Genomic DNA, 12,952 nt, shown 5'->3' with positions numbered 1-12,952 from the left:
GGGGCACCTGTCAGATTGAGTTTGACGAAACCACCCGCTTATACACTACTATACCCTAAGTGATGTTCTGCCATATACACGTTTGCCTGACGTTAGCCTGTTCACAGCGGCAGACTGCACTTCATATGGGCACAGAACAATCTGTAGCAGATGGGCATAGGCTGCCATTGCTCTCTGAAGCACGAATCCGGTTTAGATATGCTACATAGAACGATGATCTGTTGTGAAAATTAAATGATCACTGCTATGAACATTGAATCCCCAGACCTCCTCGTGCAAGCCTGAGATAATTTTGTGAAACCGTGCGCTGAGTGTCGGCTTAGCATGATGAGGCCAGGGGATTTCAGCGTTCACGGCAGTGATAAGAAGATGCGATGATAAACAGATGGGTGAAAGTGAAGAGCGGAGACCGGATGGGTGGAAATGAAGAGCAGAGTGGCCGGTGAGGTGATGATAAGGATTATTTTTATTTTTGAACCTTTCAATGGCCCTTTATGGTTAAGAAAAGTGTTGGCCAACTAAATCTGAGAGGAAACATTTTGGCGTATGCGGATCTTAGTAATATTCAATTAAAATTAATTTCAATATATTTCACTCTATCCTAGATTTTACGGTTGTGCTGGACTGTTGAGTGATGACTCGCATTATCATGTACAAACCATACAAAAGTTTGTGGGTTTTTTTTTGCAGCCTTCCCTGTAATTACACAATTTCTGAATTATGTAATCATCTTCATCACTTTTAGACCTCATTCAGTTCAATTATTTTTCTAGTGCACAAAACAGATGATTTTCATCAATGTTTTTCATCTGAGTTTCTTCAGTGTTTGGTCAGTTTTTCCTTCATCAGCGATTTTCTTGAATGAAACGTTACAAAGCTTCTCCTGTCCATTAGAATGCTAAACACGGACAGCTCACTGATTAGAATGTGTGTCGTCAGTGATTTTCACAGATCCATAGACTTACAATGGGTAATATTGATGTGAAATCTTGGTTCCAAAACGGGCATGTCTCTATGATTTCATAACGGACACGTCATCCTCAAAAAACCACAGACATCCATGAAAAATGCAGATAGAACACGTACATGAGAAACAGACGTCTGAATGAAGCCTAATAATTTTTCATTCCGTTGTAGTATTTGAGTGACTATAACACTGTCGATTTTGTAGACTAAAGAATTTTTCAACCCATTACTTTTCTATTACAGGGTAACACCAAGATTAATACCTTTAACTGGGCGACGATTAGAAAGCTGAGCTTCAAAAGAAAAAATTTCCTGATAAAACTTCATCCACATATTGATGTGAGTTAAGAAGAATGTTTATTGTATGTCATTTTCGTTTCTTTAAAAGGATAGTCCCAGAATTGAAAGTTAAAAGCTATCCACAAGAAGTGGGCTAAAGAACTGATTGTAGGCGAAAGGGGATCTTCAGATATGGTCTATCACATTGCTGGAGAAAACTATGTGGAGCTCTTGGCTGTTTACGGCAGTCCGATAGACAATGAATAAAAAGGAGGTTGAGCATGTGCCCGTCGATGCATTTCTGTTCTGTGCTATAGCATCGCAGTATACAGCACAAGTGATGAAACGATCTCAGCTCCAAGTCCCCTAAGGGGACTAACAAGAAGAGTGAACAATAATAAAAAAAAAAAAATTAAAAAGTTCAAATCTTCAACACCCTTTTCCCCCATAAAAAATAAAGATATTAAAAAAATTAAAAATATACATATATGGTATCACTGCATTCAGAAAAGTCAGATCTATCAAAATATAAAATTAGCCCTATCAGTATACAGCGCAAAAAATACACCGTCAAACAACTTCATTGACTGAAAAATAAAAATGTAACGGATCTTGGAAAATGGTGACAACCCTAAAATTTTTATTTTTGCAAACTGATTTTTTTTCACCACTAATATAATAAAAAACTGGACGTGTCTGGTATCATAGTAATTGTACTAATGAGGAGAATCACATTTTTTAGGTCATTTTTACCACAACATTTACACCGTAAAAACAATTCCCAAAGAAAATACCAGAATTGCTTTTTTTTCACCATTTCAACCCACTTGGAATTTGTTTTCCTCATTTACCAGTACACTATGTGTTAAAATGAATGAGGTCATTGAAAAGTACAACACACTCATATGTCTATGTGGATAGAAAAATAAAAAAAAATTATTGCTCTGGGAAGACTGGGAGGAAAAATGAAAATGCAAAAAAAATGGAAATTGACATGATGGTGAAGGCGATAATGAGCTGAGTTAAATCACGGATACCGAACACGGACTTCACCAGAAAGTTTGTGTTACTGTTCGGGTTTGGCCCCCTGAACACCGGGTGTTTGTCACACGGTCATGTGCAGGACGGGGCGGCAAGCACCGCTTCTGGTCAGACAGCCGTGGTTCCCACGCTGTCAAATGACAGCATGAGTGCGCAGCTGTGATCGGAGGTATAAAGTTTACCTCCGGTCATTGGTGTCTGCTAATAACAGTGAGAGCAGGAGCGACTGATGGGAGTATTCATCAGCCGCTGCCTGCGCTGTAAATAAATAAATAATTTAAAAAAAAAGTCGGTTCCCCTGTATTATTGATAACCAGCCAGGCAAAACTCACAGCTGCGGGCTGCAAGCCTCAGCTGTCAGCTTCAGCAAGGCTTGTTATCAAGAAAAAAGGGGACCCCACGCTGTATTTTTAAATTCATCTTATAACTAATTTAAAAAAATGCCCCCCCCCCCCTTCATTTTTGACAATCAGCCTTGCTAAAGCAGACAGCTGGGGGCTGGTATTTTTAGGCTGGTAAGGGGTCATGGATATTGCCCCTCAGCCTACAAATAGAAGCTCGCAGCCACCCAGAAAAGGCGCATCTATGAGATGCGCCAAATCTGGCGCTATTCCAGGCTCTTCCCACTTGCCCTGTAGCAGTGGCAAGTGGGATTCATATTTGTGGGGTTGATGTCACCTTTGTATTGTCCGGTGACATCAAGCCAATGGCTTAGTAATGGAGAGGCGTTTATAAGACGCCTCTTCATTACTTATCCTATAGTTATCTGGTAAATAAACACAGCCAGAATAAAGTCTTTTATTTCAAATAAAACAAAACACTTATTTAAAAATAAACACAGTTATACTCACCTAACACCTAATTCCACTGAATCTCTCGTCTCCTGTAATAAAACAAAAATAAAAAACAACAATATCCCTTACCTGTCCGTCGTTCTGTGCAACACTGTAATCCATGTCTGGGGAATAAACAGTTTTAGGCTGTGTGCACACGTTGCTGATTTTTCGCGTTTTTTTCGCGTTTTTTGGGGATAAAAACGCTATAAAACCGCAAAAAAACAGCATACAATACGCATCCCATCATTTAGAATGAATTCCGCATGTTTTGTGCACATGATGCGTTTTTTCCGCGAAAAAAACGCAGCATGTTCATTAATTTTGCGTTTTTTTTGCGGATTTCCCACTATAAAATGCATTGGGAAATGTCCGGAAAAAAACGCATCAAAAAGGCGGCAAAAACGCGGTAAAAACGCATGCAGATTTCTTGCAGAAAATTTCAGGTTTTTCTCAGGAATTTTCTGCAAGAAATCCTGAACGTGTGCACATAGCCTTAAAGCTGGACGGTGCCAAGTTGCGACCGTCCAGGATGAGAACCACTGGTGAATGAGCTGCTGCTAGCACAGCATCATTGACTAGTGGTGACATCATCATGGTTACCTCAGGTCAGTGAGGCTGAGTTCCCAGCCGGGCTGATCTGCGGTGAGCTTAGTGAGATCACCACTAGCACCGTGATGCAGAGGCGGGTTCACCGCAGTGAAATTCTACCCGTGAACTCGCCTCTGCACCTTAAAACTTTCTCACATTGCTAGCCAGGATCTCACCAAGATCCACAGTTCAGCCTGGCTGGGAACGCAACCTCAGTGACCTCCGGTAACCTCCAAGACGTCACCATTGGTCACTTATGCTGTGCTCGAAGCAGCTCATTCATCAGTGGTTCTCTGCCTGGACAGTCGCATCTTGGCACCATCCAGGATGAAAATTGTTTATCCACCAGACATGGATTAGGCTATTTTCACACTAGCTTTTTAGCAATACGTCGCAATGCGTCGTTTATGGGAAAAAACGCATCCTGCAAAGTTGTTTGCAGGATGTGTTTTTGCCCCATAGATTAACATTAGCGACGCATTGCCACACGTCGCAACCGTCGTGCGACGGTTGCGCCGTGTTGTGGCGGACCGCCGGGAGCAAAAAACGCTACAAGTAACATTTTTTGCTGCCGACGGACTGCTTTTTCCGACCGCGCATGCGCGGCCGGAACTCCTCCTCCACATCCCCGCACCTCACAATGGGGCAGCGGATGCGATGAAAATCTGCATCCGCTGCACCCGTTGTGCGGCGCAAACGCTAGCGTCGGTAACCTCGGCCCGACGCACTGCGACGGGCCGAGCCCGACGCTAGTGTGAAAGTAGCCTTACGGTGTGGGACAGAACGACAGACAGGTGAGTGACATGGTTGCTTTTTATTTTTTTTTATTACAGGTGACAAGGGATTCAGTGAAATTAGGCGTTAGGTGAGTATAACTGTGTTATTTGTAAATAAAAATGTAAAAGTGTTTTATTTCAAATAAAAGACTTTATTCTGGCTGTGTCTTTATTTACAATACTAGATGGTGGCCCGATTCTAATGCATTGGGTATTCTAGAATATGCATGTCCTCGTAGTATATTGCCCAGTCACATAGTATATTGTCCAGCCACGTACTATATTGTCCAGCCACGTAGTATATTGCCCAGCCACGTAGTATATTGGCCAGCCACGTAGTATATTGGCCAGCCACGTAGTATATTGCCCAGCCACGTAGTATATTGCCCAGCCACGTAGTATATTGCCCAGTCACGTAGTATACAGCAGGGGTGTCAAACTGCATTCCTCGAGGGCCGCAAGCCATGCGCGTTTTCAAGATTTCCTTAGCTTTGCCCAAGGTGCTGTAATCATTATGTGTGTAGGTGATAAAATTATCACCTGTGCAGTACAAGGAAATCCTGAAAACATGACCTGTTTGCAGCCCTCGAGGAATGCAGTTCGACACCCCTGGTATACAGCACAGACACGTAGTATATTGCCCAGCCAGGTAGTATATTGCCCAGTCACGTATGTAACAGGTTAAAAAATAAAAAATAAACATACTCACCATCTGAAGAGCCCGTTGTAGTTCCGGCGCTTGTGTGCGGTGTATTGTCCCAGGATTGGTATCAGCGCAGGACCTTCCATGACGTCTAGGTCACATGACCGTGACGTCGAGGTCACATGACCGTGACGTCGCGGTCACATGACCGTGACGTCATGGAAGGTCCTTCGCCCATAGCATCTTTGGAAGCGGAACCTGCCGCTTGCAGTGCCGAGGAGAGGACGCGACGGCGGAAGGTGAGAATAAGGTTTTTTTTTATTATTATTTTTAACATTAGATCGTTTTACTATTGATGCTGCATATGCAGCATCAATAGTAAAAAGTTGGGGACACACAGGGTTAATAGCGGCGGTAACGGAGTGCGTTACCCGCGGCATAATGCGGTCCGTTACCGCCGGCATTAACCCTGTGTTAGCGGTGACCGGAGGGGAGTATGCGGGTGACAGGCACTGACTGCGAGGAGTAAGGAGCGGCCATTTTCTTCCGGACTGTGCCTGTCGCTGATTGGCAGCTGCCGAGACCAATCAGCGAATGAATAACCGTGACAGACAGAAGGACAGACAGACGGAAGTGACCCTTAGACAATTATATAGTAGATAACTATAGGATTATAGACACCTCTCCATTAGTAATCCCACTCATCAATGCGGTCAACTGTATCGGCATCCAGCCAATACAGTTGAACTTGCGATGACGGGCGGGGCCCTGCTCAGGGGCCCCATAGCGGCCAGGTGGCAGCGCAGGGAGATCGATTCTCACTGCTCTGCCACAGAATGTAACTGTATTGGCGTGCTGTGTATGCCGATACAGTTACAATAGCGTTGCTCCAGGTGGACCCAGGGTAAACGCCCCCTCTTCTCACCCGGTAGCTACGCTACTGTCTCCCACTAGGAGTTAGCTAAGCTCAACAAAAGGCTAGCTTGGAAAATAGATACCATGAGGTTTAACTGCTTTGTTCAGTCAGCTATGATTTCATAAGGAGAATATGGACTTATTGTACTTCCTGATCACACACTGGTTACATTTTCGAGATCTCTGGACCAGACCGAACACCTTCCTGGGTCTCTTCCATTATAGCATCACAGGATGGGGAGATAAGTAGAATGGCTAGTAGGAGACAGGTAGCAAAGCTGTGTTTGATCTCAACGCCTAGCAGGTGCCCGGCCACATCTGATGGCACCAAAAGCACTTTCCTAGGACCGTCCATTAAGGAGTTATGACCCATCTTCGATTTGGGAGTTTCTAGCTGCAAGAGGCAAGGGGAGAGATTTAGGTTCAGCCCAGAGGGCAGCAGGGGAATGACCCAAAGGAGATAAAGGCTAGTGTAAGGCCACGTGGTCTCTCTCTGATATGCTTGCTGTTCACTTTGAAAGTGGGTGCCACGTTGAGTAACGTGCTATGAAGAAACGAGGAACCAGCTGCTGGCCCATTCCCATGTGGCCCGGTGCACACATGACCTAACATCAACTCAATAACTGACATGATCCATCTGCTTATATCTTTTGTTCTACCACTATTTGTATTTCCATATTTGACCATTGTATATGCATAACCATTGTGTATATAGTGTATTGCCTAGTGCGCCCTTAAGGTGACAAAATATATAATTTAACCTTGCGCCGCTCTTTTATCACGATCCACAAATCCACACAACAGTTTCTCCACTTAACTTATAATGCTCACGGGCTAGTTTCTGGCCTGATTAAATCCCATTAATGGACCGGGCTTATATCTAATGAGGAACTGATGGTAGTCCTACTGGGCAGACCAGCCGCTGTTTCCCTGGTGCTAGTGAAATGGGCCTCTCAGCCTGTCCAGGTTGTGAGCAAGTTTTGTGCCAGGTCAGTGACTGCATGGGCAACAACTTCTTCCCCGCACCTCCCTGAGCCCATGTGGACAGGGTGTGTCTGTGTAAAACTGTGCCAAGCTTACCTTAGGTGTCCGCAGGGGGTGCGGAACATCACGTTGGTGATAGTGGGGAGACCGCATTATGTGATCCTTCTGACATAATAAAATCAGGTGGGGTAGCGAAGTGCGAGTTCATCATACATGGGTTCTTCTAAGCAGCTGCCTAGCACTCAGAATATGAAAATGGGGGAGTCCCACAAAGCAGGAGAAAGATATAGGAAGATAGCAAAGTGTTTTCAAGTTGCCCTTTTCTTAGTTCAAAATGTAATTAAGAAATGGCAGTTAAAAGGAAAAGCTAAATTTCAGCGAGAGCTGCTCGTAGAATTGCTAGAGAGGCAAATCAGAACCACTGCTTAACTGCAAAAGACCTTCAGAAACATTTAGCAGGCTTTGGAGTTATGGCACATTGTTCTACTGTTCAGAGCCACCTGCACAAATATGGCCCACATGGAAGAATCATCAGAAGAAAACCTCTTCTGCGTCCTCGCCATAAAATTCAGCGTCAGAAGTACGCTTCAGAAGTAAAAGCCTGATGCTTTTTGGAAACAAGTCCTATGGACCGAACAGGTTAAAATAGAACTCTTTGCCCACAATGATCAAAGGTATGTGTGGAGAAAGAAAAAGAATTTAACGAAAAGAACATCTCGCTAACCATTAAGCATAGGGGAAGATCAATCATGCTTCGGGGTTGTGTTGCAGTCAATGGCACAAGGAACATTTCACTTGTAGAGGGAAGAGTTAATTTAATGAAATTTCAACAAATTCTTGATGCAAACATAATACCTTCTGTAGAAAAGATCATGTTGAAACGAGGATGGTTTGTACAATTGGATAATGATCCTAAACACACATCAAAATCCACAATAGACGACCTCAAAGTCACAAGCTGAAGGTTTTAAAATGGCAGTTTACAATCTCCTGATCTGAACATCATTGAAAATCTGTGGCTAGACCTCAAAATAGCAGTGCATGCAAGACAACCCAAGAATCTCACAGAACTGGAAGAATTTTCCAAGGAAGAATGGATGAAAATCCCTCAAACAAGAATTGAAAGACTCTTGTCTGGCTACAAAAATCATTAACAAGCTGTGATATTTTCAAAAGGGGGTGTTACTAGCATGCAGGGTGCCCAAACTTTTGTTTGGCCCATTTCCCTTTTTGTAATTTTTAAAATGTAAACGATGAAAAAATATTTTTTTTGCATAAAATACATCTTTAACTTTAGGCCTTTTAGAGATCATTTTATTTTCAACTTGCTTAACTATTCACAATAACGGTAATTTTGACCAGGGGTGCTCAAACTTTTACATGCCACTGTATTACTAAATTCCCTGTCTAAACAGCCCTTTATAATGTTATTCACTTAAATCCATATTTTTAAAAAAAGGTATTTATAAGCTCTGCTTTTCTAATGCTAATTAGGTCTTTGGCTAGTCCATGCCATCTTTGACTAATGCCATGTTCTGCACTTCCGGTCATGTGCAGTGTGTGTACACACCTGAAAATGATGCATGACATAGCACATATTCACTCTGTCGGCACCATTATAGTCTATGGCCCCTTCAGTGCCCGAATCCCATTTTGCATAGGGGCACGGACATAAGATCCAACAGGACCAGTAAACAGGTGCCAAAATGCAGTGTTAAAGCTCCCAAGTCAGATCTCCACCTCCTTAATCATTAGAGGCTCAGACTGCTGCTCTTTCCGTCCCTCATACTTCACCCTACAAAACAAGTCATTCCATTCTGGTACAATAAAAATAGAAAAATTATAAACTGCAAACATTTTCTTCATTAGTTTGTAGAGGATCAGATCTTTTTGCAATCACGTCTTCATTTTCTTGTATCTTGTCTTTTATAGACCTTGTGTAAAGACACTTTAGAGTTCACTATGGTAAGTCGAGATGTCTGTAAAACCTTTTGGAAAACTTGTGTGGAGTATCATGCCTTCTTCCGCCTATCTGAAGAACCCAAATGTAAACCAAGACCATTCCTCTGCAGTAAAGGCTCGAACTTCCGATACAGGTAAAAGACAATTAGTCTAGAGTTACTGGAAAATAACAATTTCATTCTAGAATCGTCATAATAAAATTTGAAACAAAGGAAAAAGTGAATGTTGGGGTCTGGTATAAATTGATGGTGAGTTTGCAAAAGTAATTTCTTCTACTTGGAGCAAGATATTATAATCTCAGTAAATATTATTTGTAAAAAAAAAATTGCAAAGGCTCCATAAAGCTCATTGCTGTACCACCGAACTATTTATGGACTCTATGCTTGAGAATTCTTAAAATCTTATTCTCCAGTCCTTTAAATGTTAAAATTAGCAATTTACTTATTAACAATCTTCTACATTCGCAAGATTGTAGGGATTTTTTATGTTATTTACTGCTCCTTGCCTACGTTACTGGCCACTGCTGCGGTCTGGCTGTGGTGACCAAACAAATGCAGCGCACACAAGCTGTTTGCTATAGCTTGTAAGTGCTGCTCTGAGGCTGGCTACATCATTGGAGTGCACTATTAGCTCCTAATCCAGGCTAGATCCAGTCCCCTCATGACCATAATTAAGGGAGCTTAGTCTCCAGAAACGCGTTGAAATTCTTACCTATATGGTTCGTGCTGAAGTCTGTATCCTCCATGTTTAAAGTTTGTGAATAAAGAAAACTCTTTTTTACGGATTCGGTGAAGCTGGACATTCCTTTCTTTTTTTAACTAAGAGTTGTGCAAGAATTTTTGTGACTTGGCATTTTCACTCCGGTTTCTACCATATTCACCAAAGTTGGTGGAGTTGGGGAGGGACAGGGGCACAACAACATGTGCTTGTCAAATTCCTGTCAAGCTGTGGCGTGCCTTTTGCCACAAATCTTACTTCAGTCCTTGATTGGAGTAAAATTTGTGCCGAGGCACACGGAGGCATCTGATTCATTAAGATGCACCTGTTTCATTACATGGCGTCCGTTCCCTCATCAAGACCGGCGTGAACAAGGCCAGTCTTTATGAATTAGCCCCTATGTTCTCTTTCATTTCATCTTCAGTGGAAGAACCCAAAAGCAGTTGATTGATTCGTGGACTAAAGGAAAAGCAAAGAATCTTCCCTTTGAAAGGTACGTTTTTCATAACTAAAAGTCACGTATGGGCTCACTGGTAAATGTACTTTACAACAGATTTGTCTACTGCAATTCCAGAAGACATTTACAAGCAAACCTTCATGAAAGACAATGCAGATCTTCCCCCGACCTCCTGACCGAAGTGGCCAAACAGGTAACGCATCCCTAAAATGTATACAAATCCACATCTACTTCTATACTTCATCTTTAAATGCTGGCAACAGCAGATGCAGTGTGGTCTTCAAACTCACTACCTCACCTATAGAACTAAGGAGCACTATACCAAAAGTAACATAATATTTGTAAATCACTAAATGGATATTGACAATGTCTTACTGACCATGTCTTTCTGACCATTTTCCAGCCCAATGACTTGCGCCTACTATACACCAGCAGACCATGCTCCAGGAGTGTAAACAGCGTGGGCTGGGATCCAGTACTAGACAGGCATCGAAGAAACTCGGCCATTGAAGTCATTTTTACTTCAGAGATGGAGCATCCAAAACTGGAGGTGCTGGAACAAGTGTCTTTGCAGCCTTCAAAAAGTAGCTCTTCATTCCCTGGGTGCAGCTATGGTGACATAGCCAGTGGGTTGTCACAAGAGCGTCCATACAGGAGACCATTGTCTTGTTATGAGGAAACTAATCATTTTTCTGGGAATCGTAAAAGTTCTTCTGAAGGCAGCATGAGGGAGACAGTCCCTGCATCACCAAGGACGTATATCGATATGGGTCCTACAGCAAGACATAAGTTCTATAAAAGCCCTCCAAGCATATATTGCTACACCGATGGCATATCGCCAATACCAGCTCAGACAGCCGCAGTAGTTGAGGAAATTATAAGACTTACTAGCCAATCTAAACTTTTTGCAGGACAACCAGCGGATAGGAGTCCAAGTGCCAGAAGGTTAAAGGAATATCATCAACCAGTTTACCCTCGGACCAGTTGCAAAAATAGTTCAGGCATGGGATCGCAGGTAGAAACATACATAACAAATGCAGAAGATGATCAAGAATCTTATCCCAAGAGATCTTTGAGTCATTCAGACATGAAATCTGAAGGTTTTCCCCATGCTTCAGAATTCAGACCTCTAGGTCCCTACCCCATACTTAGTAGAACATCGAGTGTCTCAAGGAACCCCCTACCTCATCAGCTTCCTCCATTACCTCTTCCACCACCACCATTACCACCACGTCCTCCTCCTCCATCAAACTCAAAGAAAGGTCCACAAGTCACAGAAAGATATGTATACAGTGGGACTGAATCGAGTGACTCAGAATCAGAGATTATAAATCCATATTACTATGCTGTATTTGGGAAAAATATAAGACATCCCATGGCGAGAGTCAGATTGTCCTCAGGCAGCCTTCAACTAGAAGAAGAGGAAGACCTCCCCTTTAATATCCATGCATGGGAAAGCAGGAAGCCTAAGCAAGAGTGGAAGCATTTTCATACCTAAACTCTACATCCTACTTTGACCATCATTTTTCACATGTATCTAGAAATAATCTACTGTATGTACAAAGTTGAGAAACTTGGTAAATACATTGCTTTACTCACATTTGCACTCGTCCACATTACAGAGCTGCATTACCAATTCTGCTGGTCTGGTCAGTTAACAAAATTTCGAAATACACCATCAACTAGAAGGGCATCAAAACATCGCTGAAAAAAGGCCATACTTACTAATACAGGTTTACAAAGTTTCAACCAGAGATCTAAGGGAGAACATTTCTCCTTGCGAAGAGTGCTAAGCCAGTGTTAGGAGACTTATAGGTCATACAATCAGTGCCGGACTGGGTAAAAAAAAAGCAGCCCTGCCACACAAACACCACCAGCCCACATACTATAACACTCCCCCCACACCCGATTAGTGGATTTTGCTATACTTTGTCGGACCCTTCAAACACTCCTCTTAAAGGCATTATTTGAAGAGCCTTGTGTGAAAGCCGCCGCAGTGCATCATGGGGGTCCCAGCGGTCAGACCCCAGCGACTACATAAGTCTTGGGATAGAGGATTACTTGGCATAATCCATTTAAATGGGTTTTCCAATTTATACACCGTATTTTCGGACTATAAGACGCACCTAGGTTTTAGAGGATGAAATTAGGGGAAAAAAAACTGAAGCAAAAAATGTGGTCAATTCTGTACTTAATGTCCCCTATTCTGGTAACTATGATCCCCTCATCCCTGGCCTGGTATGCATGGCCTCCTCATCCCTATACTGGTATGCAGGGTCCCCATCTCGTCTAAATATGCATGGCCCCATCCCTATCCTGGTAGGCAGGGCTCGATCATTTACTTGTTATGATTGGCCCCCATCCCAGTCCTGGTATGCATGGTCCCATCCTTTCCTTGATTAAACCTATATAGAAAAGAAATACCAATAATATCTTAAAGTGAGAAGGCAGGATACTGAAAACAAACATATAAACCCAAAAGAAAGTATCCAAAGGCAATATAACAACATATAAATTTTTATTTAATAAAACATAACACTACATGATTGTACAACAATATAATTAAAAAGCATGTACAACATGCTGAAGACGAAAAATAAAAACAAACAAATTTTTAATGAAAAGGTATATATACAGTATATATGTAAAGTTATTATGAGGGAGTGGGTTTGTGAGCTGGTCAAAGTAGAGCATATATATCACATAAAAGGGGCTGTTGACATAATAGCTAATCAAAAAACAATTGTATAATTATAAGTATAATCAATCTAGTACAGATAATGCTGAA

General features: G+C 42.2%; 1 protein-coding gene across 1 annotated transcript in view; it reads left to right on the top strand.

Moving 5' to 3' along the window:
- Positions 1 to 11,763, top strand: part of FRMD7 (FERM domain containing 7) — a 69,817-nt gene extending 58,054 nt beyond the window's left edge. The window contains exons 8-12 of the mRNA XM_069755490.1: positions 1,210 to 1,305; positions 8,961 to 9,124; positions 10,132 to 10,200; positions 10,282 to 10,357; positions 10,568 to 11,763. Of these exons, the coding sequence (XP_069611591.1) occupies positions 1,210 to 1,305; positions 8,961 to 9,124; positions 10,132 to 10,200; positions 10,282 to 10,357; positions 10,568 to 11,662 (1,500 nt within the window). The 3' untranslated portion in view covers positions 11,663 to 11,763. The remainder of the gene's footprint in view (positions 1 to 1,209; positions 1,306 to 8,960; positions 9,125 to 10,131; positions 10,201 to 10,281; positions 10,358 to 10,567) is intronic.
- The last annotated feature ends 1,189 nt before the right edge of the window (positions 11,764 to 12,952 follow it).

The sequence above is a fragment of the Ranitomeya imitator genome, chromosome 2 (assembly GCF_032444005.1).
Source record: "Ranitomeya imitator isolate aRanImi1 chromosome 2, aRanImi1.pri, whole genome shotgun sequence".
In the NCBI taxonomy this organism is placed as follows: Eukaryota; Metazoa; Chordata; class Amphibia; order Anura; family Dendrobatidae; genus Ranitomeya; species Ranitomeya imitator.
This window is presented reverse-complemented; position numbering and strand designations above follow the sequence as displayed.